Source organism: Oncorhynchus kisutch, linkage group LG19 (genome assembly GCF_002021735.2).
Source record: "Oncorhynchus kisutch isolate 150728-3 linkage group LG19, Okis_V2, whole genome shotgun sequence".
Classification (NCBI taxonomy): Eukaryota; Metazoa; Chordata; class Actinopteri; order Salmoniformes; family Salmonidae; genus Oncorhynchus; species Oncorhynchus kisutch.
In genome coordinates, this window is record NC_034192.2 from 31,768,773 (window position 1) to 31,796,605 (window position 27,833).

Below are 27,833 nucleotides of genomic sequence, written 5' to 3' on the forward strand. Positions count from 1 at the left end.
TCTCCCCCCACCTCCTTTAGCATCCCGGCTCTCTTGTTCTCTTCCTTTCTTTCTCTGTCCATCTCTCGCTTGATTTCTGTATAGATGGATGAATGATTTTTTTTGCAGAATTGGATGAAAGGATTCAAAAGGCATTTCTTTCTCTCTACAACCCTCTTTCTCTCTCTTCTCCCCCCCCCCCCGTGGTACAGATCGGATATGAGGATCTGTCTGAGAAGAGTTTCTGGACAAAGGCCAACGAGGATCGCTATGAGAACAACGAGCTCTTTGCCAAACTCACCCTGGCCTTCTCCTCCCAGACCAAGAGTGAGTGTGTTGGCCTGTGTGTGTACCATGCCTGTGTGTGTCCGTGCCTGTCAGCATTGCACTTGTCTCTAAAGTCGACTTACTGATGAGGATGGTGTTTTAATTCTCTCTCTCCCCCCCCCCCTTTCCATTCCATCCATCCAACAGCCTCCAAAGGTAAGAACACATACATTATGTTGCATGCGATGGGGTGGACAGAGGGAGGAGAGGAGGAGGAAGGGGTGGACAGAGGGAGGAGAGGAGGAGGAAGGGGTGGACAGAGGGAGGAGAGGAGGAGGAAGGGGTGGACAGAGGGAGGAGAGGAGGAAGCGAAGGGGTGGACAGAGGGAGGAGAGGAGGAAGCGAAGGGGTGGACAGAGGGAGGAGAGGAGGAAGCGATGGGGTGGACAGAGGGAGGAGAGGAGGAAGCGATGGGGTGGACAGAGGGAGGAGAGGAGGAAGCGATGGGGTGGACAGAGGGAGGAGAGGAGGAAGCGATGGGGTGGACAGAGGGAGGAGAGGAGGAAGCGATGGGGTGGACAGAGGGAGGAGGAAGGGGTGGACAGAGGGAGGAGAGGAGGAAGCAATGGGGTGGGGGAAGAGGTCACTGATGCCCTGTGACTAGCCACCTGCTGTCTTGGCACAGAGTGCTGTCCTACTGTCAACCCACACACCCCTCACCTGTCCAGCTTCTCCTTTGTCACCTTGTTCCTGTGTCACTGAGCCTTCTGCTCCATATTCATCATTACAGCTAGGACACTCTGCCCACCGTCCTCAGGGGACAAAACGTGTGTGTGTGTGTGCGCGCCCCCCCGCTTGTTCAATCGACCTTCAGCTGCGGTGCAATCAGAACACACAGTCTGTCTCACTCTTACGCACGTGCATATAGTCACTCAAACGTGTCCACACACACACCCTCTCTCTGGCTGTCCGAGTCGTTGAAATGTCAAGGTTGTCAGCTGTCCCATCAGCATTCACCTCTACGGAGTGGTTAAGGTCTGCTGTCAGTCTGTGATTCGTTACCGTGCCTCTGGTCCCTCTGTGTGATTGGCTGAGACACGGCTGTCCCATTTGATGTCTGATAACCTTTTCTGATATCTGACTGTAAACACACGCTGCCCTTTTCAATAGCTCCAACTCCCTCTGTCTGCCTGTGTGTGTGTGTGTGTGTGTGTCCAGTGTGTTTGTTAGCGCGAGAGCCTGCATGTTGTGTACTGTGATAAGCAGCCAGTCCTCATTACGTTGGTTGACCTCTCACCTCTACCCATCACTCCACTCCAATACCGCCACTATAAACAGGCTAACAAACAAGCCTCGCTTCTGAGGCTCTGCAGCGGCTCCTCTTCCCATCCCTCGTTACTCAGCCTAGTGAAACGACGCCACCGTCAGCCCGCTGACCCCTGACCCCTTCCCTCTGCAAACACACGCACACACCCGTTCAGTGCTGCGGGCTGGGTCGCGGGTTGATGACCTCATGGTTGCGGCGGGCGGTGCTCGGAACTGATGCCACCGCAAAACTCCTCCTCTGGCCCCCCGCCCTTATCTGTGTCTCTCTCCTCGATCTCTCTGTAGCTGGTTGTCAAAGTATTGTCGTAGAGGACTTCTCTGCTGTCGCTTGCCTTTCCCCGCCCCCCCCCCAAAAGGTGATGACGTAGTGGTGAGTCGACTCCAATTGATTCCTCAGCGCCTTGCACTTCAACTACCCGGTGTTGACACGAGATTCGATTTGAATAGGAATCGACTCCTAAGAGACAGTATTTTTGGGTAGGGTAGGGTGGTATCCATATTTTCATGTCGTCTTACCGTTGTTGTACCGTACCGGGATATACGGTATTACAAGGGGCGCTATTTGTTGCACAATATAATTTAGCTAACAGGGATCTTGTCTCTGCTTTAACCAAGAAGCCTGATCTTGCCATCTAGCCACTTAGCTAGCGAGTTAGGAAACCACATGCATAGCTGGAGCCCTGAGCTGGAGCCCTGAGCTGGATACAATTTCTTTGACACATCTTAGATTTCTTATAGTTACGCTTAACTTATAAGCAGTTGCCACAAGGCGGGGAAGGCAAGCTCGTCACCTGCGTTCCCAACGACTCCCATTGTTAGGGCGGAGACATGAGCCTCTTGCCATTATATACAGATCTCTGGTGAAGTGCAGGAGGCAGCATGAGAGAGAGGAGAGGGCAGGGTGAAAGATGTCTTGGTAATCTGTATCTCGCCATGTATTGTCTTGTGTTTTTCAACACTTCACCACAGTAGCCAACTGTTCACTTTATAGAATTTACACAACTTTCCCCACTGCACTGTGATTTTAAAACGTTGGTTTTCTTCAAGTTAAGGATCCTAACTTTGTTTAAACCTTCACAGCCCTACTCTCCTCCTGTTCTTGCTCGATAGCTGTTTGGAATATTTGTCTTTTACCGTCCGTTGTTTGCAGCGGAGTTGCAAGTTTGTCTGTTGAAATAAACTGTGTAAAACTGCTTTTATGTATAGTTAAGGAAGGGGATGTGTGGTGCTCCTATAAACCCATGTCTCACTATTCTCCCTGGTGTGTGTGTGTGATTCTGGCTCTAATTTCTGCCCTTTTGAAGCGCTTGTGTCCGTTCGTTTTCTTGAATATTCCTCTCTTCTCTTGCCTCTCTCGATCTCTTCAGTGTCCCCCCCCCCCCCCCCTCTTTATTTACTTTTTTCTGTTCTTCCTTTTCTGGCACAAGCAGCACAGTGTTTGATAGCAGGGGCCGTTTGATGTCTGCTCCTCAGATAGGCCAATTAGCAGGAAAGCGAGATGGAGGGAGAGAAGAGGGAGAGGGAGGACATGGGGAGGGTAGGGAGGACATGGGGAGGGTAGGGAGGACAGAGGATAGGGAAAAGCAAGAGAATGGGGAATAGGAAAAGGGGGAGGACGGGGGAATAATGGAGAGGGGGAGGACGGGGGAATAATGGAGAGGGGGAGGACGGGGGAATAATGGAGAGGGGGAGGACGGGGAATAATGGAGAGGGGGAGGACGGGGAATAATGGAGAGGGGGGAGGACGGGGAATAATGGAGAGGGGGAGGACGGGGAATAATGGAGAGGGGGAGGACGGGGGAATAATGGAGAGGGGGAGGACGGGGGAATAATGGAGAGGGGGAGGACGGGGGAATAATGGAGAGGGGGAGGACGGGGGAATAATGGAGAGGGGGAGGACGGGGGAATAATGGAGAGGGGGAGGGCGGGGGAATAATGGAGAGGGGGAGGATGGAGGATGGGATAGATAGTGAAGGAGAGGGGGATGGAGGACAGGGAATAATGGAGAGGGGGAGTTGGAGGATGGGATAGATAGTGAAGGAGAGAGGGATGGAGGACAGGGAATAATGGAGAGGGGGAGGAAAGGAGGGAGGGAGGACAGTGGATGGGAAAGGAGTGAGGGAGGATAGTGAAGGGGAGTTGGAGGACAGGATAGATAGGAAAGGAGGGGGACAGTAAAGGAGGGGCGGTAGGGGACAGGGAAAGGAGGGATGCTGTGGGAGGACAGGGGAGTGGAAAGGAGTGGGGGACAGGAAAGGAGGGACTGTAGGGGACTGGAAAGTAGGGGCTGTAAGGGACAGGGAAAGGAGGGATGCCGTGGGAGGACAGGGGAGTGGAAAGGAGTGGGGGACAGGAAAGGAGGGACGGTAGGGGACCGGAAAGGAGGGATGCCGTGAGAGTGGGAGGACAGAGGGGTGGAAAGGAGTGGGGAACAGGAAAGAAGGTAGACCAGGGGACAGTGAAGGAGAGAGTGAGGACATGGTACAGAAGGAGAGAGAGGAGAAATGCATATCGGGTAGAGGGGATGGTACTGTAGTGATTAATATGGAAGTGAGAAAGGGCCAGAAGCATATTAATCCTCTTAATATGGTGATGATTTTAATAACCCTTAGTTTCCCAAACCAGCCCTCTCCTCCCTCCTCGTTCCTTCACCTCCCTCGTCTCTCCCCATCTCCTCTCTTCGTTTTTACTCCATTTCCTTCATCTCCTTTTCCAATACAAGTTTCAAGATGTCTCAAGGCATGGTGATGCCTGCATATGTTCTCCTCTCCTTTCATCCTCCTCCTCTCTTCCTCCCCCTCCCTCCTTCCTTCGTTCATTTGTTTGTGGCACACCTGAGCAGCACAGCGGCCTGGTTTCTGTCTCCGTGGAGATTATCCTCCCCCCTACGGAGCACGCTCAGTGACACCCCACCAGCCGGCGCTGGCTACGCCCCCTCGCCGCGCCACGATGAATACAGCGACCTACTTCATTACCACGGTTACCGGATGGCAAATCGTGGCGTGCTGAGGCTCACACTCCCCGCTCTGATCCCCGCTAGTCAGATACACACACACACACACAGCCGACATTGATAGGGGTGGCAATAAGGTTCTCACGTCTTTGTCACAATTCTTTCCATATGGCCTATGGACAGCTGCACTATAAATATATTTTGAACATTTACCTACTTGTTTTAATGTGTGTGTGTGTGTGTGTGTGTGTGTGTGTGTGTCTGTCTGTCGGGGGGTTCCACGGCACTTACACACCAATTATAATGAGTCCTTTGATCTCCCTGTGTTCAACGGAAATCAATTTCCTACACTGTGTGAGGGTGTTATACGTGTGTGTGCACGCAGGTCCACATCTCTGTGTGTGTGTGTCCATGTGTTCCTCTCACTAAGACTATTCTGTGCTCTCTGCCTGGCCTCTCTCTGTCCTAATGATACAGCCTCTGCAGTACAGGTCACACCGGCCCGCTAAGGTGGGTCAACAGGACTTCCTCACCGTAGCGCCTCACACCAGTGTGTGATGAGGTGGGTCAACAGGACTTCCTCACCGTAGCCTCTCACACCAGTGTGTGATGAGGTGGGTCAACAGGACTTCCTCACCGTAGCCTCTCACACCAGTGTGTGATGAGGTGGGTCAACGGGACTTCCTCACCATAGCCTCTCACACCAGCGTGTGATGAGGTGGGTCAACGGGACTTCCTCACCGTAGCCTCTCACACCAGCGTGTGATGAGGTGGGTCAACGGGACTTCCTCACCGTAGCCTCTCACACCAGCGTGTGATGAGGTGGGTCAACGGGACTTCCTCACCGTAGCCTCTCACACCAGCGGTAAAAATGGATACTGATGAACTAAAGTTAAACCTTTAGTTTAAAAAGAAGTATTTTAGCAGGCTAGTGTTCTTTTTTTCTTCTTCATGAATCTTGTTCTGGGGGCAGCTCTGGTCACATAGTTGGCACAGCCATAAAGTCCTAAAATCTGATTTTAGAAAAAAATCAATATAGCCAATTTTGACTTTGCAGCTGGCATATCTAAGGGGAACTCGCTCGGTTCCTGCTTCCAGGACAAGACTCATGCCAGTATTTTAAGGGCAGTCGGTGCTGTATGTGCTGTGTGTAGCCAGGCTGTAGAGTCAGTAGGGAGGAGTTGGAGTGTTTTTATAAGGGCCCTATCAAATCCGCAATGCGGAAAACGCGGACAGAATACGAGGCATTTAGACATCGAACACAATTCAAACCTAGTAGGGGAATTAACATTGTTTATTCAATTAATTAATTTACCCAAGTTCATCAAAAGACATTTTCGGAATGCGTCAGTGATTTGTGTTTCCTGCGACTTTCTGAGCTGTGTATACAGTATATGTGTACCACTTTGTGTGGCCGTCAGCAATGACGCAAATGAAAACAGTCTTCTGGTAGAAGGAAAGGCTTCCCCCAAAAACTTTCTCTATTATTATTTGAGTTTTGGGGCGAGGTTTAGAGATGCCGTGAGAGGGAGAGAACCCGTCAGTCAAAATAGGTAGATGGACCCCTCGGTCTTCCTTTTTTCTCTCTCTCTTTCACACACACACACCTTCCTTCCCTCCTTTCTATCTGTCCCGCCAGTTGTTGGTTTGTTTTCACTTATTCCTATCGGAGAAGTCGCAGGGTAACATTTGTTTTCCCGGGGAGGAGAAAGTGTTGTGCGTTAGTGTGTCTGTTACGCAACACACACAGGCAGCCCTTATCTGCATGGTGTCTTGTCCTTTGGGACATTTTTTTTTTTTATGTAAAGATCTGCCAACAGCTTAAATGCTTTTAAATGGGTTTGCGGCACACTGGCACAGGCCTGATGTGTCTGTGGCATGGGTGTTGTGTTGATTTATGTGTGGGTTTTTCAAATGCCTATGCAACGGGCTTTGGTAATAGGCCTTACGTGTTCTCTGTTCAAATTGGTTGAGTGTGTTTGGGGGCGCGAGTGTGTGTGAGTGGGGTACATGGTGGATGCTAGTCGTTAATAAACCACGCTGTGTGCCAGAGGGAGCCAGGTTAATGTGTAGGTCACGAATGCCAGAGCCAAAAGAGCCCCCCCCCCCCCCCACCCCGTACGTCCATTCATCCACCAATGTTACAAATATCCGTCTTCACCCCCACCATTTTTCCTCTCACGGAATTACTACGCAACTATTGGATTGCAGTAAGTGTGTGTGGCATGCTTGTGCCTTGAGTTTCACAGTGTGCAGACCTTTGGTACGTTAAGGTTGGCTGTGTGTGTGTGTGCGAAGATGTGATGTGTTTGTGAATGTTTATCTTGGAGTGCTGTGCAGTACTTTGGGTACGGATAAGGCGACTGCTAAGCCCCACATTAGCTGTGTATTAGCTTGGCTTTGCACAGCAGCGTTCTAAGCCACTGCCTTCCTTCCTTCTCCTCGGCTGCTGATAGCGAAAGCTCAGAATTCAGAATCTCTCTATCGTTGCAAGCTGTAGGAGAACGCCGCTCATTCATCAGTCGTTATCGCGTTAGAACACATCTGTGAGCGCCTCGTGCTGCGGGCCTGCCAACAAGCAACAGCTTATTTACACACACACTCGCACACACCCAGCCCGCGCATGTTTTTGTCCCCTCTATCCCACTCTCGCTCCATCTCTCGCTCTTCGCTTTCTCCCTGGCTCTCCCTCTGTTTTACATGCAAATGAAGTGTGCCCTCGCCACTTCATCACGGCTGTGTGCTTAATCTCTCTCCACTTTCTCTTCCGGAGATTATCCGGTTTTGAACGGCCCGCTCCTCGCCGCTCGCTCCTCACTCTCCGACCGTCGAGCCAAGCAACGCTCCAATCTCAGCTCCCAACACCATTAGCATATAAATACACACTCCGGTGTGACAGGCGAGGTGTGTGTGTGTGTGTGTGTGTGTGTGTGTGTGTGTTTAATTGGGGTGATTTGGTTGAAAGCTTGTTACAGATGCTAAGTAGCCCAGTGTTTACGAACCCAGCGCGGCCTGTTACTGAGTTAGGCATGAAGCAGCTGGGTTTGAGAAGAGAAAAGGATCCAGGCAGTGATCTGCAACACCTACAATCTTCCTCCACCCACTCTTTTACCCCATCCATTATTTTAAGGACAGATTCTCTCCCTTCTCTCTTTTTCATCTGACCGTTTTTCTCTTCATTTGGTGTGTGTGTGTCGAAGTGTGTTAGGGAAGGATTGGGGGTGGGGGTGTTTTAATGCTGGAAGGAGGATGGAGAGAGAGGAAGGGGAGATACGAGGGCCATATCTATGTTTAGAAGCAGTTTAATCAACATGGAGCGAGAGATGGAGAAAGGGGAAGAGAAGAAAAAGTGTGTGTTGTCAACACACACACACACACAGAGCGAGAGAGAGTGTAGACTGATTGGGCCTGCCTGCCCTGCTCCTGCTTATGGCAGCCCTCGGAGTCTGCTACTGTTTCTGCTGGTTTATTCTCATTATTAGGCCTCCCTAAGGGGTAGCGCACACACACACACACTCAAACTCTCTCACACACGCTCAAATTCTCTCTCTCACACACACACACACACACACACACACACACACTTGCTCTCCCACACGAACACACACAGACACTGGCGCACTCAGCGCGCTCTCTCACACGGGTACACACACACACACACACACACACACAGGCATACTGCCTAGCCACAGACTTTGATGCCACCGATGGCAGGGAATGAAAAAGCGGTGGGGGGAAAGGAGCGTCTTCAAAGACGCAGATGACAAGATATCGCCCCCTCTTCTCCGCTCCTCTCTCCTACCTTCCTCCTCCCCTGTCTTTTTTCTCTTATCTCAGCTGTGTGAGAGCGGGAGAGGGAGATGTATATGAAGCTATGTTCATACCAACAGCTACAGTCATTTAACCGTTCGCATAAGGCGTCCGTTCTCCAATTTTGAGTTGTTCGAATATCAATTTTTTTTCCCCCAACGTGCAGGGAAATCTTCAGGGTTTTCGCTGAAAGACGGTTAAAACCTCCCATATTCTATCTGCAGCTCCTGAAATCTCTTCCCGTCCTTATGACTACTCCTCCTGGAGTTGATACTCTCTTCCTAGCATAGAACGGATACTGCTACATCCTGGCAATTAAGCACGTTTTCTCCTTACCCTTACCCTGTGTGCCGTGCAGTATGAAGGAAGTCGTGGGTGGTTTGGCGAGCCAGCGCTAACTAGCATTAGCACGATGACTAGAAGTCTACAGGTAGGCTTGTGTATGCTACTGCGCAAAGAGACCCCAAAAAATGTGTTAATCTGACTGTGGGTAAGTAGAACAATGGCTTAATTGCCAAAGTCTCGCAGTATCTCTTTAAACGTTCCAGTTCCTAACCAGTTACGAACTCGCAGATATTAAACTATATCCCTAGCATTAAACCTTCCAGTTCCACTCTTCATAGAGCGAGGGGAATGGCCCTAGGCTGCTCCTGGCTCTGCTTACATATGGCCTGCAGTAGGGCCTTCAGCATGGCATTTAAACCAGACATGGTATTTACAGGGGTTTGTGGGTTAGGTCACTTTGCTTTCTGACCTTAATTTGCGACCTTTAAGGAATGTGTGTGTGTGTGTGTGTGTGTGTGTGTGTTAATCTGTGGTATTATTAGAGAGGTGTGTGTTAGCTCTGCTCCATTACTTAGGATCTATGTGTGTGTGTCAGTGAGCGAGAGGAGTGTGTGTGTGTTTGCTAGCACTTCTCCATTGCTCTGTATCAATGTGTTCCTGGGACGCAGTTCTGGTTTGCCCTGTAGACACCTTCATTTTTTCACCACGCTGACGCGCCACATGGGAATGTTCCTCCCCCTCTCCCCCTCCTCTCTCCCTCCTCTCTCCCTCAGTCCTAATCAAAGGGAGTAGTGCTCCTAGATTAGCACTTGAGAAAGTCCCCAAAGACATTTGTTCATTTTGTCCATTTTCAGGTACACTCATTCCCTCCCCCGCGCTCTCCCCCCAAGCTTTGAATTTTTAACCTCCCACTTGAATAAAAGATGTATAATCCGCTGGGGGGGGGGGGGGGATTGAGAGAGGGGGAGGAGAGAGGGAAAGGTTGTCCCTAACTCCACTTTTACATTATCCCTAAAACTCCACTCTGTCTGTTCAATAATGCATGGGCGAGCTCCCCCTCTCCCTCCCTTCATCTCTCCTTTCATCTCTCCCTCTCCATTCCCCACACGCTCATCACTCCGTCCAGGAGGAGTAACTGGAGGGTGAACCTTGCACTGGGAGAAGAGGGAAGGTGGGGACAAGGGCAGTCACGCATTGGGGAAACGCATCAAGAATGTGTATTTTATTACCATAGGGATGTGGCAACCATAGTTTTGGTCCAGGAAGCTATCTAGTTTTTTTTTTTTACGAAATGTGTGTATTTATTACTAGGGGAACGCAGTGTGTTATACAATATCCACAGTGAATAGTTAATGACAGCACTCTGTCTTTCTCTACTTGGAGAAGTAAGTTGATACACCAGGGATAAAGTTCAACGTTGAACACCGAATGTACAAGAAATCTAAGTTGAAGTTTCTGTTCTGAGGGAAAGTTTCTACCTCGTTGCGAGGCTCTGTTCCGAGAGAGGGATGGACAATCTACAGAGAGAAACCAGTAGCTCGGTAGAAAAATGGCGTGAGAGCTTTGAGGTAAAGAGGATAGAGGACTGGTGGGAGTGAGAGTAAAGAGATGGAGAGACACGTAAGGACTTATGTCAGAGTGAATGATGGAAGCAGTGAATAGAGTACGAGTGAAAATGAGGGAGAGGGGATGGCTAGAGGGTGAAAGAATGAGGGAGAGGGGATGGCTAGAGGGTGAAAGAATGAGGAAGAGGGGATGGCTAGAGGGTGAAAGAATGAGGAAGAGGGGATGGCTAGAGGGTGAAAGAATGAGGGAGAGGTGATGGATAGAGGGTGAAAGAATGAGGGAGAGGTGATGGATAGAGGGTGAAAGAATGAGGGAGAGGTGATGGATAGAGGGTGAAAGAGGGAAATAGAGGGGGCGGTAGATGGATGGGTGGGTGTCGTTGTCTGGCGTGACGTGTCGCCGCGACAGTGAACCGTGTAGGGGTTGCTCTTCCAGATTTGAGACCCTGTTACCCACAAGTACACCGGTGTGTGTACCAGAGGATGTGAGCAGAGTGGAGGAAGCAGCGGAGCGTGTGTTATTTCCCCAATACCACTCAGTCAAGAGCTCTGGGCATGCTCTGCCCAGCATTTTCTATTTCCTTCGTCACTCTTCTTTTAATTAGGCCTGTTCTGTTGTATTTGTTGAGCCCACCCGGCCACTAATGCCCAGAGATGTTGAAGCGAGTCGTCCCTAGAAATAGGTCACACAGTCTGTAATGGATAGCAAGACGACGAATGTGCCCATGTAGCAGTACCGGAGACTTTTTATATTGGCTATTGTATAAAGAAGAAGATGACAAAAGAAAATGTGCAGTCTAAGTTTGTAACAGTGCTAAAGTTGTCTCTCAACTGTAAAATGTGAGCGCTGCAGAGCCCCCGTTACAACTGAAGGGTCTGATCATCGAAAGACTAGAGAAAAGGCTAGTTTTTTAACACTGTGGCCACATATCATCAGGAAGGCCCCTTGTTTTATAGTCTACGACATTTTGTTGAAATGTTAAAGCGTCTTACGATAGCCTACTTCTTTAAAACAAATGGTACATAGTCCCAAAAGTAGATGGGGTGTCAGGTAAATAATCTTTTTAAACAAAAAAAATGAATGGAGCAAATTATTATTATTATTTTTTTCCTCTGAGGGCTGAGAGATTGTATTTATTTAATATTTTTGTTTTGTTTGTTTTTGTGGAGCGAGGGAAAGGAAGTTGAGTGCCGGAGCGGTGCGCAAAGATCGCTCTGTGAGCGAAGAGTGGGATTGCCAACCGCTCATCTCCGCTCACATACTCCTATATATATGTTTGTGTGTGGGTGCGGTACGTAGTAGGTCCGAGATGCTCTGTTTGAAACGAGAGAGGGAGAGAGAATGTTGATAGAGGCCAGATGCCAGAGAGACAGCGGTGAGACATATTGTGTCTGGGGGGGATGAGGTGCTAAAATGCCTGCTGTGATGCTTTTCTATCCTCCTCTTTTTCTCCTGAGAGCAAGGAAGTCCTAAACAGGAAGAGAATGCTGCCAGCACATCACTGTCCACAAATATTTACCCTGTATCTCTGACTGACTGTCTTACTGTCTTTCTCTTTCTTTCTGGTTCTGTTAGTGTCTCCTTAGAGAGTATAGCTGGTTAATACTGCATGGTTTTGTTAGTGTCTCCTTCGAGAGTATAGCTGGTTAATGCTGCATGGTTCTGTTAGTGTCTCCTTAGAGAGTATAGCTGGTTAATGCTGCATGGTTCTGTTCTGTTAGTGTCTCCTTAGAGAGTATAGCTGGTTAATACTGCATGGTTCTGTTAGTGTCTCCTTAGAGAGTATAGCTGGTTAATACTGCATGGTTCTGTTCTGTTAGTGTCTCCTTAGAGAGTATAGCTGGTTAATACTGCATGGTTCTGTTGGTGTCTCCTTAGAGAGTATAGCTGGTTAATACTGCATGGTTCTGTTCTGTTAGTGTCTCCTTAGAGAGTATAGCTGGTTAATACTGCATGGTTCTGTTAGTGTCTCCTTAGAGAGTATAGCTGGTTAATACTGGTTATAGACTTAGTTGTGGTAGATATTAGTTCAGGTTATAGACTACTAGCTGTGGTAGATATTAGTTCTGGTTACAGGCTACTAGTTGTTGTAGATATTAGTTATGGTTATAGACTATTAGTTGTGATTATAGACTACTAGTTGTGGAATATATTAGTTCAGGTTATAGACTATTCATTGTGGTAGATATTAGTTCTGGTTATAGACTATTAGTTGTGGTTATAGACTACTAGTTGTGGTAGATATTAGTTCAGGTTATGGACTATTAGTTCAGGTAATATACTATTAGTTGTGGTAGATATTCGTTCAGGTTATAGACTACTCATTGTGGTAGATATTAGTTCTGGTTATAGACTACTAGTTGTGGTAGATATTAGTTCTGGTTATAGACTATTTGTGTTTATAGACTACTAGTTGTGGTAGATATTAGTTATGGTTATAGACACTTAGTTGTGGTAGATATTAGTTCTGGTTATAGACTATTAGTTGTGATTTATAGACTGCTAGTTGTGGTAGATATTAGTTCAGGTTATAGACTATTAGTTGTGGTAGATATTAGTTCAGGTTATAGACTATTAGTTGTGGTAGATATTAGTTCAGGTTATAGACTATTAGTTGTGGTAGATATTAGTTCAGGTTATAGACTATTAGTTGTGGTAGATATGGTCCATAACAGGGCAGCGCCAAGATAGTCCTGTATCACACTACATCTGAGCCGGAGGGAGGGAGTGGGGACAAATGTCTCTCGGTGTGTGTGTGTGCGTGTGTATTCCCTCCTGTCTGCAGTCTAATTGTGGGAAGTGTAATGTTAAGACACTAATAATAATTCATAAAGCCTTTATAGACATGTGGTCTGAGGAGAGTTTAGTGTGTGTGCTAGCGTGCACAGTCTGATCAAAAGGGACCTACGGCTCTGCGCCATTGACCAAGGACACAGAAATCCCTACTGAGACTTGAGCTGGAATGCTGTTAAAGTGACGTAAAAACACACACACACGGCGTATGTCGGAGCATGGGTTTTAATAGTGATGTTATCATGCTCTGTTTCCATAATCCCGTTTAGAAGGATTAATTAGGAGTTTAGAGTGTAATCTAATGGGTAGGATCCTTTTCGGCATGCACACCGCTCTCTCGCTATAGTGATTTTCAGGAGGATGGTTAGGCTGAATCCAAGCCAAGACTGCCTGCTCCTTTCTCCTCCCTCTGTTTACCGCACATTCTCTCCAACCCTCTTCTCTTTCCCTGTTAGACCTCTCTCCCTCCTTCGTCCAGTCTTCTAAAGGCCTGTTCAGGCTTTCTTTCTTTCGGTGAGTTCTTTGTGCCCGTCTCTGTCAAGACTCGTCCGCGTTCAAGAGCGGGAGCGAGACCGGGGCGCGGCGGACATTTTCTTTAGCGTCTGTATTGTAGACTGTCTAAATGCAGGAGTGCAGTTTCTCCTTTCTCTCCCCTTCACTCACTCGGTCTCTCTGCTTCTAGTCATGCTTTATTCTTGCACTCTGCTTGCATTGTGTTCTGAGAGCTTTCATGAGTTCCGTCTCTCATTCTGTGTGTTTTGTGTTGTGAGTGTTTCTTTCGTGTGTGTGTGTGTGTGTCTTTGTTATTTGTGCATGTTACCCAGAGAAAGGATAAAAGCGAAATAGAGGGATATCTTTACATTGTGAAGAGCTATGGAAAGGGAGAGGGATGAATGAGGCGAGAAACATCAAGGCAGAGGAATATATAAAGAGAGGAATCAGAGAGGATGAGAGTGAAGGACGTGTGTGTGTGTGTGTGATGGAGAGGAATCCAGACAGGCGCTCTTCTCCGTGGGGTAAAAGCACTAAAAGCCCCAGCAGCCAGACGCTAAATCTTTCATCAGACATTAATAAAAACAATATCATTACTGTCAGGCTTCAGCAACACTCAAACACACCTCAGAGAATCTGGAAGGTACACACACACACAGTGACTACCTCCATATCCGTCATTCCCATGAGAATACAGGGTTGCTGTTGTTGAGGCAGAAATCAAAACAAGCCAAAGAGAGTCCTGGCCGGCCAGCCAGCCATCCCAGCTCTTGTCCTGTCCATCCCACACACACACACACACACACACCACATTATCAGTTTCTCTACTTTCCTTTCTTTCCCTCCCTCGCTCTTTGCCTCCAGCAGTATTGTTGTTGGTGTTCAGCTTCTGTCAGCTGTGTTAGATAGCCCTCTAACCACCAGTGTATGGTCTACATAGTGCTCTGTGTCTCTCTGTCAGCTGTGTGTTAGATAGTGCTCTGTGTCTCTCTGTCAGCTGTGTGTTAGATAGCCCTCTAACCACCAGTGTATGGTCTACATAGTGCTCTGTGTCTCTGTCCCTTCATCTATTAGTCAGGAACATTCTCTGTTATTGGATGGCTCTTTGTGTCCCTCTATCTCTCCCAGGCTACATCTACCATTAGCATCATATTTAAACATTGATATTGTAAATGCTTTGACGGTTAGGATACGTTACGGTGATGGTTGTTTAACGGTAATGGGATGTTTGTTTCTTTAAGAATCTGTTAATGCGGAGTTAGCGTGTCTCTCTACGTCTGTCAAGATTACTCCCAACCCAAGCCTCTAATGTGTGTAGGTGTTTACTGTGTTGTGTGCTCTGATGGTACTGTGTGTACTGTGTGTGTGCTCTGATTGTACTGTGTGTGTGTGGGTGTGGGTGTGTTGTCCCACTGGTTCACAATAACAAGGGCAGCAGTGCCCTGCGCCCCCCCCCCCCCCCCCCCCCCCCAAACAAAACCTCTGACACACAAACACACACAGTCACTAACTGAATCAGTGACACCATATCTTTCTCCTCCCCCTTCCTCTATCTGTACACCCCATCTTTTATCTATGTACATGATCTCTCTGTCTATCAGTCCATCCTCATCCCTCGCTCGCCTCTCCATCACATGCGCTTCTATATCCTGCGTTTAATCTTCCTCGCTATATCCGTGAGCTCCAAATTACTTTGAGAATATCCCTCCCTCCCTCCCTCCCTCCCTCCCTCCCTCCCTCTCTCTCTCTGACTGGTGGCTTTAATGCATTATGAAAAGGGATTGGGGGTATGAAAGTGAAAACAGGACGAGTTTGCTGTTTTAATGTGACTTCTTTCACTCCTCATCTGCCTCAGCAGCAAACAGTGTGTTTGCCAGCGTCAGAGAATGCACTGATGATGATGCCGTGTTAACACTTGCAGCTCCCCCCTCCCCCACTTTCGTTCGTCAGTCCCTCTGCCGTGTGAGACGCGTTCTCTCTCACGCACATAGTTTGGGCGAGCGCTAACTAGCATTAATAATAGAGAAGACGTGAGGGAGACAGAGTGGAACACCATGTTTCTGGGATGTGTTTTAATGGAAAGAGAGGGATGAAAGGCAGGGAGGGGAGGAGTATTTATGAGAGCAGGTTACTTTCTGAAAGGCAGAGCAGCGTGACCTGGATGTGAGCTTGTTCCGCTGTCCTAATCTCCATCTCTCTCATTCCGTCTCTCTCTGTCTCGCTCTCTCTCTCTCTCTCTCTCTCTTTTTCCCACAGTGTTAATTTGTGTGAAGTTTAAAACCCCGTTATCTCCGGGGGGGGGGGGGGGGGGGAGCTAATCCTAAGAAGAGAGAGAGAGAGAGATGAACTGATAGAGAAGTGTGGAGAGATACTGTAGCGTTGAACATAGAGATTGAGTTGAACTGTGGGAGATGGAATCCATCAGAGATATGCGGAATATAAAGCTGGTGTGAGTCACGCCTGCTCAACTCAGTTTAGAAGTAGTGATAAAAGTGATTTTATGTTACCGAGAGTAGGAGAGAGCAGAGACATACATATTTAGATAGTTAGGCCAACTTTTAGACTTTTGAATATTGTTCTAATTCTAGATATGAAGTTACTAAGCGTTGTTTAAATATCCCCCACGTAATGTTAATGGGGAGATGACATGGTTGCCGTAGGATGTTGAAGTGTCCTGTGAATACATCATAATGCAGAAACCCTACTGGCCCAACTATATGAAATACATGGCTCTGGGAGGGAAGTCGTACAGCAGAGACAGACTTGTCAGTGTCAATTGTGACTGCCGAAATCCGTCCTGTCCGTCTTCGTAACCTTAGTTCGCGGTCTTGATTAATGACGTGTAGACGCTCTTTATTCCAAGCATTACGTCTCATGTCCACCAGATGTATTAAAACTCTTTGCGTTCCGGCAGATGTCATTCGTTGTCAATTTTTAGTGTTTAATTAACCTTCTTTTTTTTTATCAGGGAGTCATACTGAGACCAAGGTTTCTTTTACAGATGAGCCTTGAATTACAGAAATGACAGAAAATACACACGACAATATAAACACAAAATACAAGCCGAAAGAGCAACATGGTCCTAAACGGAGCAGTGCGGCGCGTTGTGGATGCGGCATTAGGCTGCGGTGCGTGCTGTGTAAATATTTTCAACTTGTGCGTTGCTTTACCGCGCGGTGGCTCAAACGTTAGTGCTCACACGCTCCGACTAGCTGGCGTTAAGCTAGTTAAGAAGCGACGCGCTCGTGCGTCAAGTACGGAAGACGCGGGCTAGACATCCGGCGAAACAAAAAGCAAATGCATCTGGTGGACATTGACATTGGAGATCAGCAGCTAGGGGAGAGAACCCATTAACTATGGGTCTGAAGGTGCTATGTAGTTACTAAACCATGTATCAAAATCAAATGTGTTAGTCGCATGTGCCGAATACAACCGTACACTGAAATGCTTACCTACGAGCCCCTAACCGACAGTGCAGTTTCAAAAATACGGATAAGAGATAAAAGTAACAAGTAATTAAAGAGGAGCAGTAAAAAGTAACAATATATACAGGGGGGTGCTAGTACATAGTCGATGTACGAGGGCACCGGTTAGTTGAGGTAGTATGTACATGTAGGTAGAGTTAATTAAAGTGACTATGCATAGATGACAACAGAGAGTGCCGGGGGGGGGGGCGCAATGTAAATAGCCTGGGTAGCCATTTGACTAGATGTTCAGGAGTCTTCTGGCTTGGGAGTAGAAGCTGTTTAGAAGCTTCTTGGACCTAGACTTGGCGCTCCGGTACTGCTTGTCGCGTGGTAGCAGAGAGAACAGTCTATGACATTTTTCAGGGCCTTCTGGATGGCAGGAATCTTGGCCCCAGTGATGTACTGGGCCGTTCGCAATACCCTCTGTAGTGCCTCGCGGTTGGAGGCCGAGCAGTTGCCGTACCAGGCAGTGATGCAACCAGTCAGGATGGTGCAGCTGTAGAACCTTTTGAGGATCTGAACCATGACAAATCTTTTCAGTCTCCTGAGGGGGAATAGGTTTTGTCATGCCCGCTTCACGACTGCATTGGTGTGCTTGGACCATGATAATTTGTTCATGTGGACACCAAGGAACTTGAAAGCTCTCAACCTGCTCCCCTGCAGCCCCGTTGATGAGAATGGGGGGCGTGCTCGGTCCTCTTTTTCCTGTAGTCCACAATCATCTCATTTGTCTTGATCATGTTGAGGGAGAGGTTGTTGTCCTGGCACCACACGGCCGGGTCTCTGACCTCCTCCCTATAGGCTGTCTCGTTGTTGTCGGTGATCAGGCCTACCACTGTTGTCATCGGCAAATTGACCGTGCAGTCATGAGTGAATAGGGAGTACAGGAGGGAGCTGAGCACGCACCCCTGAGGGGCCCCTGTATTGAAGATCAGCGTGGCAGATTTGTTGTTGCCTACCGTTTCCACCCGGGGTGGCCCGTCAGGAAGTCCAGGATCCATGTTTAGTCCCAAGGTTCTTAGTGATGAGCTTTGAGGTCACTATGGTGTTGAACATTGAGCTGTAGTCAATGAATAGCATACTCACATAGGTGTTCCTTCTGTCAAGGTGGGAAAGGGCAGTGTGGAGTGCAATCGAGGCTGCATCATCTGTGGATCTGTTGGGGCGGTATGCAAATTGGAGTGTGTCTAGGGTTTCTGGGATGATGGTGTTGTGAGCCATGACCAGCCTTTCAAAGCACTTCATGGCTCCAGACGTGAGTGCTACGGGTCGGTAGTCATTTTGAAAGGTTACCTTAGTGTTATTGGGCACAGGCACTATGGTGGTCTGCTTAAAACATGTTGGTATTAGACTCAGGGAGAGGTTGAACATGTCAGTGAAGACACTTGCTAGTTGGTCAGCGCATGCTCGCAGTTCACGTCCTGGTAATCCGTCTGGCCCTGCGGCCTTGTGAATGTTGACCTGTCTAAAGGTCTTACTCACATCAGCTGCGGAGAGCGTGATCACACTGTCTTCCGGTACAGCTGGTGCTCTCATGCATGTTTCAGTGTTATTTGCCTCGAAGCGAGCATAGAAGTAGTTTAGCTTGTCCGGTAGGCTCGTGTCACTGGGCAGCTCTCGGCTGTGCTTCCCTTTGTCGTCTGTAATGGTTTGCAGGCCCTGCCTCTTCCGACGGTGTAGTACAACTCGATCATCCTGAACTACCATCTGTCAGGGAAGTGAGGCCCGTGTTGAGATGAGCCGATCTGAACGAGCGCGAACGACCCCTTCGTTTAGTGAACTTACGGCGCTACCGAGAGGAACAATGGAGATTTAAATAGCCTCCTCTTCCTCTGATGTTTCAGAGCGAGAGAATGCGTCTGTGTGGGATGCAATGGCTGTTCTGAGCACGATGGCAGGAGCGTCTGCGGGCGAGTTTGAGTGTAATTGTGGTGTGCATGGAAACGAGTGTAATTAGTAAGGAATGAGGCTGGGCTAATGACCAACATCCCTTCTATAGATCCTCTCTGGCGGTGTACTGTGCAGTCATACCGTACACAGCAGCACATTGTTCCACTACAACAAAGGAGGGAGCTATAAGCGCTCTGAGAAACAGCGAGAGGGAGAAGGAGCAAGGGTGGAGGAAGGGAGGTAGGGAAAAAGGAGAGAATGAGAAGCATTGGGAGCAAGAGCGAGAAAGAGAGGAAGCATTAGGGAGAGATTTTTAGAATTTGTACCAATGTACCTTGGCCTTAATTTCTCTTATTTTCTCTCTCCTTCCCCGCTGTCTCTCGCTCCCCTTCCCTTTTCTCAGTCCATTACGGGCTGAATTGAAGTAAGGTCATATAGTGTGTGTGTGAGCGCACTCATATTTGTGCGTGCACTGTGTGTGAGGGTCATTAGTTGCCGGCATGGGTGGGTAATGCGCTGTCTGCCTGCGCTGGCCATCTGAATGTTAACAGATTATAACGGAGGAGAGAAAGTGAATTTGGTTTCCTGAGGAAAATGGAACAAATTACACTTTTATAGCCCTCTGCCACCATCCCTCGCTTCTGCCATTAATCACTGTGGAGAGACCGAGGGATGGAAAGGAGGGGGGGGATGGTGTCCTCGGCCAGGAAGGAGACGTGATGGAGAAAGAAGGACTAGATGGAGAAGTGCAGGAGGATTCTCCGATTACGGATGAGATGACCTGGTGACCTTTGCTGAGCTTTGACCTCCAGAGTGCTCATTGGATATGGAGAGGATACACTGATCCTAGATCTGGGCCTAAGGGAAACTTAGGCGACTCCTGTTCTCTTCCTCTCTTTTGCTCAATTGCTCTCTCCCTACACTGCTCTGTCTGTCTGCAGCAGGGTTCTCCAACCGCTGGTTATATTCCCCAGCGGTTGGAATTTTTGTTGGACAGCAAGGTTTGGAATGATTGTTTTAGTCAACTGTTATCTGTTTGGGCTTGCGGTCAATCAGCAGCCTGCACAATATTTGGAATTCTGTTCCAGCCCCCCCCCCCGGCCATTCTCTCAAGGAAACATCGGCCCACGGCTGAATCTAGTCGATGATCCCTGGCATACAGTGTGCCAGGGAGAGAGAGGGCAGAGAGAGCGTGGGCTGATGTCCTCAGTGAGGAGCCCATAAAGAGGAGAAGCATTCAAATGAGAGAGAACATATTCGTCTCATAATCTTACTGCGCAGTCAGAATGGTGTGTGTGGGGGGGGGGGTAAGAGAGAGCATTGGATTTAGTATTAAGACTAAGCTTAGTCGGAGTGAAACTGCATTCAAGGTTGGATCAAGGGCAAGGCTTTAAGGCTACAGAGAGAGAGTGGGAGACACTCCCACGCCTTCACCCATCTGACCCTGAGCTTCTCGTCCACTCCTATGGGGAAATGGGGGATATATATATATTTCTTAACATCAGAGAATTGCGTTTTCCCTCCACACCTTTCCCATCGCCTCCCACCTCCTCTCTTGCCCCCTCTGACTCACTTTCTGTCATCTCTTTCTCTCTCCCCGTTGACATTTTTGGTCCGGCATTCGTATTATAGTGTCCCGGCAGATTTGTGATTAGGATCCCTTTCCCTCTCTCGTCCTCTCCTCCCCGAACTCTCTCCCTTGCTCCATCCCTCTTCTCTCCCTTCTCTCCTCCTTTAACTCTCTCTCACACTTTTACTTCCCATATATCGTCTCTCGCTTAGTCTGTTGTTCTTTTTTCCTGTCTGTCTTTTTAAAGGTCGATACTAACCTGCTCTTTGTAAAGTTTTCTGCTGCAAGGTTCTCCTCTTTTTAATTATCCTCTTGGGCCCTGTGCACTAACCCCCTGGACGCATTCACTGTCTAGCTCTCACACGTTCTCTCTCACTCGCTTTCCCACCAACCCGCACACATTCTTACACACACACACTTACTCACTCACAAGCGTACCTATACACTGAGTGTGAAAAACATTAAGGACACCTTTCTAATATTGAATTGCACCCCCTTTACCCCTGAACAGACTCAGTTTGTCGGGGCGTGGGACTCTACAAGGTGTCGAAAGCGTTCGACGGGGATGCCGGCCCAATGCTTCCCATGGTTGTGTCAAGTTGACTGGATGGGTGGTGGACCATTCTTGATTCACACAGGAAACTGTTAAGCGTGGGGGGGGGGGGGGGGGGAACAGCAGTGTTGCAGTTCTTGACACCCAAACCGGTGCCACTTAAATCCTTTGTCTTGCTCATTCACCCTCCTGAATGGCACACGTACCACAACCCATGTCTAAATAGTCTCAAGGCTTAAAAATCCTTCATTAACCTGTATCCTCCCCTTCATCTACACGGATTTGAATGGGCTTTATAAGGGATCATAGCTTTGACCTGGTCAGTCTGTCATGGAAAGAGCAGGTGTTCCTAATGTTTTGTACACTTAATCTACTTATTCCAAGGCATTATGTCAGTCAATGTTAGTCGTCCATTGATGAGCTGATTGACCATACACCGTGTGTGTGTGTTCACCACTAGTTCAACTTATTCTGGTCTGGACAGGGAGGGGAGAGGAGAGTAGAAGACAGGGTTGTCATGGCAATTGGAATCCCTGGAGTTTTTTTCTTTTCTTTTTTCTCTCAAGTATGTATTCCGGTCGTGTCTGTTGTTTCTCTCTTCTATCTCGTTCTCCCTTGCTCTCTCTCTTTTTCTCTCTGCCTCCCTCTTTGTCTTCCTTTCCCTCAGTCCTCTCTACTCACTCTCCTTCCCGCCGGTCCCCACCCCTTGCCCAGTCACAGAGGGAGGGAGAGGCAGATAAAGGAATTCAAATTCCGTCACCGTGGCGACAGAGCAGGGAAGAGAAATGTCACTCGTCTGAGGAAATGAGATGACCAGAGGTGTGTGTGTGTGTGTGTGTGTGTGCGCCAGTAAGTCAGTCAAGCAGGGTGACCGAGAGAGTGACATTCTGTTTCTCCGCTCTGCTTCGCTCCCCCACAGTGTAAATCATATATGTAGGGGTGTGTGTGTACGCGCATTTGGTTATTTGTTTATTTTTCATATCCAGACCAGAGCCATTTTCTCCCTGTCTATATTTTACTAGTCAATCATCTGTCTCCGTCTCCGCGCCTCCCTCGCTTCCGTGTCGAAAGGTAATCTCGTTCGGGGGCCACGCCAGCGAGAGAGGGGGGCAGAAGAGGGAGGAGAGAAGAGGGAGAAAAAAAGTTTGAAATGAACCCGGAGAAAAAGGCATTTGTATGTGTACCCAATTACCACTCGTCTCAGCCCAAAGTCACCTTCACCAGGAACCCTCGCTCTCCCTCTCTCTCTGAAAATAGCAACATCGTGCACTTCCAGCCTCGTGTGTGTGTGTGTGTGTGTGTGTGTGTGTGTGTGTGTGTGTGTGTGGGGAGCTGGACTAGACTGAATAATATCATGGTCTCTCTTCGACCATCAGCTCTGGGCTTATTATGTTTGTAGCGCAGTGTGTGTCCGTGTGTCTGTCGCAGTGTGTCTTGTCGCAGTGTGAGTGTGTGGGTTCGGCTTTTCTGATTGCACTAGCTGATTGAGTCCTGCCCCCATAGGGTTAGGCCCTGGAGTTCTTACACTGATTGTCTGTGTTGATGTAAGAGAAAGAGGCGTGTGTGTGTGCGCTAGGTGGCAACTGTGTGTGTGTGTCATCTCAGTTTGTGTGTCCGAGAGGGGGTGAGGGTGTGTGTGTATGTGACCTCGTTAAGCTCCGGCCTCGTTATGCCCCTTAATTAAGAGTCCAGCGCCTCTGAGCACCGCCCGCTTTCCCACAGTCCACTGGGGCTCAGAGAGGGACAGAAGGGAAGGGGGGAGAGGACAGAGAGCGAGGCAATGAAGAGAGGACAGAGGACGGGGGGGGTCAGGGATATAAGGTGAGGACAGTCAGACAAAGACAGGTCAGAAAGGGGGATAAGACCGAGAGAGAGAAAGGGATGGAGAGGATGAGTGACAACTCAGCAAGGACAGCGGGAGAGAGGAGGGGTTGAGAGGCTGAAGGACATTGAGGATGAGTGACACAGGGCTAGAAAGACAAAGAGAGCGAAGGGGTTAGGGTTAGGGAAGAAGATAAACAGATTGAGAAGATCACAGGACGAGGAACGGGGCATGAGTGATACACAGTGACATTCCATTTGCCTCTGTGCATTTAGCTGCCTCTGACTGTGGATTCATATTCCTACCCTGTCCTGGCTTTGTGTGTGTGTGTGTGTACGTCACGTGTGCGTATCAGTGTGTAATAGGTTCCATCCTCTCTTTACTCTGTCTGCTTGTGTCTTTCGCTCCGTCGATCCCCATCTCCTGCCATCACATCTGAGCCACGATAATAGGATGAGAGTGTGTGTATCCATCTGTGTGTGTGTGTGTGTGTGTGTGTGTGTGTGTGTGTGAGTGAGAGGGGGGGGGTGCGCCGAGCAGTTAGATGCAGGGTTAAAATTTAATGCAGCTGCCAGCTCTCAGCGGTTTCTCAGTGAGCCTCAACACAAACTGACACACTCACTGAGCCATGCTACATGAGAGGACCAGAGCATCTCTCACCCCCCCACACACACACACACCACCCACAGGTCTAGGACCTAGCTACATCCTGTTGCACACACCATACACAGGGCCGGAGTTGATGCAGTCTATGAAGGCCTCAAATGATGTGTGTCGTATAAAAAAAATCTAGTGAGTGTCTGTCTCTTCCTCCCTGGGTATAAGTTGAAGTCGGAAGTTTACATACTCTTAGGTTGGAGTCATTAAAACTAGTTTTTCAACCACTCCACACATTTCTTGTTAACAAGAAATTAAAAAACTATCGTTTTGGCAAGTCGGTTAGGACATACTTTGTGCATGACACAAGTACTTTTTCCAACAATTGTTTACAGATTATTTCACTTATAATTCACTGTATCACAATTCCAGTGGGTTAGAAGTCTACATACACTAAGTTGACTGTGCCTTTAAACAACTTGGAAACTTCCAGAAAATTATGTCATGGCTTTAGAAGCTTCTCATAGGCTATTTGACATCATTTGAGTCAATTGGATGTGTACCTCTGGATATATTTCAAGGCCTACATTCTTTGCTTGACATCATGGGAAAATCAATAAATCAGCCAAGACCTCAGAAATAAATTGTGGGCCTCCACAAGTCTGGTTCATCCTTGGGAGCAATTTCCAAATGCCTGAAGGTACAACATTCATCTGTACAAACAATAGTACACAAGTATAAACACCATGGGACCACGCAGCCGTCATATCGCTCAGGAAGAAGATGCGTTCTGTCTCCTGGAGATGAACATACTTTGGTGCGAAAAGTGCAAATCAATCCCAGAACAACAGCAAAGGACCTTGTGAAGATGCTGGAGGAAACAAGTACAAAAGTATCTATATCCACAGTAAAACGAGTCCTATATCGACATAACCTGAAAGGCCGCTCAGCAAGGAAGAAGCCACTGCTCCAAAACCACCATAAAAAAGCCAGACTACGGTTTGCAACTGCACATGGGGACAAAGATCGTACTTTTTGGAGAAATGTCCTGTGGTCTGATGAAACAAAAATAGAACTGTTTGGCCATAATGACCATTGTTATGTTTGGAGAAAAAAGGGGGAGGCTTGCAAGCCGAAAAACACCATCCCAAACGTGAAGCACGTGGGTGGCAGCATCATGTTGTGGGGGTGCTTTGCTGCAGGAGGGACTGGTGCACTTCACAAAACTAGATGGCATCATGAGGAGGGCATATTATGTGGATATATTGAAACAACTTATCAAGAAATCAGTCCGGAAGTTAAAGCTTGGTCACAAATGTGTCTTCCAAATGGACAATGACCCAAGCATACAGTCATGGCCAAAAGCTTTGAGAATGACACAAATATTAATTTTCACAAAGTTTGCTGCTTCAGTGTCTTTATATATTTTTGTCAGATGTTTCTATGGAATACTGAAGTATAATTACCAGCATTTCATAAGTGTCAAAGGCTTTTATTGACAATTACATGAAGTTGATGCAAAGAGTCAATATTTGCAGTGTTGACCCTTCTTTTTCAAGACTTCTGCAATCCGTCCTGGCATGCTGTCAATTAACTTCTGGGCCACATCCTCCTGACTGATGGCAGCTCATTCTTGCATAATCAATGCTTGGAATTTGTCAGAATTTGTAGATTTTTGTTTGTCCACCCGCCTCTTGAGGATTAACCACAAGTTCTCAATGGAAGGTCTGGGGAGTTTCCTGGTCATGGACCAAAAATATCAATGTTTTGTTCCCCGAAGCCAGTTAGTTATCACTTTTGCCGTATAGCAAGGTGCTCTATCATGCTGGAAAAGGCATTGTTCGTCAGCAAACTGTTCCTGGATGGTTGGGAGAAGTTGCTCTCGGAGGATATATTGGTACCATTGTGAGTGAGCCCACTCCCTTTGCTGAGAAGCAACCCAAACATGAATGTTTTCAGGATGCTTTACTGTTGGCATGACACAGGACTGATGGTAGCGCTCACCTTGTCTTCTCATGGCAAGCTTTTTTCCAGATGCACCAAACAATTGGAAAGGGGTTTCATCAGAGTAAATGACTTTACCCCAGTCCTCAGCAGTCCAATCCCTGTACCTTTTGCAGAATATCAGTCTGTCCCTGATGTTTTTCCTGGAGAGAAGTGGCTTTGCTGCCCTTGACACCAGGCCATCCTCTAAAAGTCTTCGCCTCACTGTGCATGCAGATGCACTCACACCTGCCTGCTGCCATTCCTGAGCAAGCTCTGCACTGGTGGTGCCCCGATCCTGCAGCTGAATCAACTTTAGGAGATGGTCCTGGCGCTTCACAACAATTGAACCGCTCTCCTTGGAAGTTCTTGATGATCCGATAAATGGTTGATATAGGTGCATTCTTACTGTCAGCAATATCCTTGCCTGTGAAGCCCTTTTTGTGCAAAGCAATGATGACGGCACGTTTCCTTGCAGGTAACCATGTTTCACAGAAGAAGAACAATGATTCCAAGCACCACCCTCCTTTTGAAGCTTCCAAGTCTGTTATTCAAACTCAATCAGCATGACAGAGTGATCTCCAGCCTTGTCCTCGTCAATACTCACACCAGTGTTAACGAGAGAATCACTGACATGATGTCGGCTGGTCCTTTTGTGGCAGGACTGAAATGCAGTGGAAATGGTTTTTGGGGATTCAGTTCATTTGCATGGCAAAGAGGGACTTTGTAATGAATTGCAATTCATCTGATCACTCCTCATAACATTCTAGAGTATATGGAAATTGCCGTCATACAAACTGAGGTAGCCGACTTTGTACATTTTTGTGTCATTCTCAACTTTTGGCCACGACTGGACTTACAAAGTTGTGACAAATTGGCTTAAGCACAACAAAGTCGAGGTTATTGGAATGGCCAACACAAAGCCCTGACCTCAATCCTACAGAAAATTTGTGGGCAAAACTGAAAACGCGTGTGCCAGTCAGGAGGAATGGGCCAAAATTCACCCAACTTATTGTGGGAAGCTTGTGGAAGGCTACCCGAGGCGTTTGACCTAAGTTAAACAATTTAAGGCGATGCTACCAAATACTAATTGAGTGTATGTAAACTTCTGACCCACTGGGAATGTGATGAAAGAAATAAAAGCTGAAAGAAATAATTCTCTCTTTACTATTATTCTGACATTTCACATTCTTAAAATAAAGTGGTGATCCTAACTGACCTAAGACAGGGAACTTCAACTGTATGTGACTTCAACTGTATGTCTCAGTGCTGAAGCTGTCTGTGGTAACTGCCGTTTGTAAGGCCAATTTTTTATTTTTTATTTCCTTTTTTTTTTTATCTTTTCTTCTCCCTGGAGCTGTTCTGACAGTCTCTGGAGTTAACTGCAGCTTTAGCTCCCGTCTGACTGGATTACACAGACTATGGTGTCTATCTGTACTAGACAGTCTTACACACACACAAAATATTTTGCAGCACACTAAACCAGTTGTACAGTAAATCAGCTTACACACACGTCGTGGCCTGTTTGGGCCGTTGACTGGCTGCATAGCCCTTCCATCTCGACAGGTCAGTAAGCACATGGCTGGATTAGAACTGTGTGTGTGTTGGTTTTGTGTGCCCGTATAATTGTGACCAATTCCTTCGAGGATTTGAGAAACAGATGTTTTAGGAGAGGATTTTTGGTTTGTGGGGGGGTCTCAGTATTTGTGTCTTCGTTTGTATGGGGCTGAAACGGATATTAGAAACGCAATGGGAACCATAGAGGGCCTAACCTGCAATCAGACCAAACAGTTAGTCCACCTTTGTAGATAATAGGTAGGATATCTGGGTGTATCTGGCAACCTCTAAACCTCACTGGGTCTAAACCTCAGCAGTCACTGGGTCTAAACCTCAGCCGTCACTGGGTCTAAACCTCAGCCGTCACTGGGTCTAAACCTCAGCAGTCACTGGGTCTAAACCTCAGCCGTCACTGGGTCTAAACCTCAGCCGTCACTGGGTCTAAACCTCAGCCGTCACTGGGTCTAAACCTCAGCCGTCACTGGGTCTAAACCTCAGCCGTCACTGGGTCTAAACCTCAGCCGTCACTGGGTCTAAACCTCAGCCGTCACTGGGTCTAAACCTCAGCCGTCCTGGTCAACCTCAGCCGTCACTGGGTCCAAACCTCAGCCGTCACTGGGTCCAAACCTCAGCAGTCACTGGGTCCAAACCTCAGCAGTCACTGGGTCCAAACCTCAGCAGTCACTGGGTCCATGATCTCCTGATGGTGTGTGTGACTCACTGGGATCAGAACTAGTGGACTTTTCTCTAGAGAGTATATAGGCTGTATGGTTACACTACACGCGCACACATGCACAACACACACACACAGGGCTCCAGACTGTGACCATTTAGACAGATTTTGCGACCCTGTGACAATGTTTTTTATGGGGGGGGGGCTAAAACCATGAATTGATAAAGTATGGTATCCTTATGATTCCTGT

At 47.8% G+C, this 27,833-nt stretch overlaps 1 protein-coding gene across 2 annotated transcripts in view; it reads left to right on the forward strand.

Moving 5' to 3' along the window:
* The first annotated feature begins 77 nt into the window (after window positions 1-77).
* LOC116354958 (protein diaphanous homolog 1-like) overlaps window positions 78-27,833 on the forward strand; it is a 57,740-nt gene continuing 29,984 nt past the window's right edge. For both annotated transcript variants that reach the window (XM_031797135.1, XM_031797134.1), the window contains exons 1-2: window positions 78-306; window positions 454-462. In XM_031797135.1, the coding sequence (XP_031652995.1) occupies window positions 93-306; window positions 454-462 (223 nt within the window). In that variant the 5' untranslated portion in view covers window positions 78-92. The remainder of the gene's footprint in view (window positions 307-453; window positions 463-27,833) is intronic.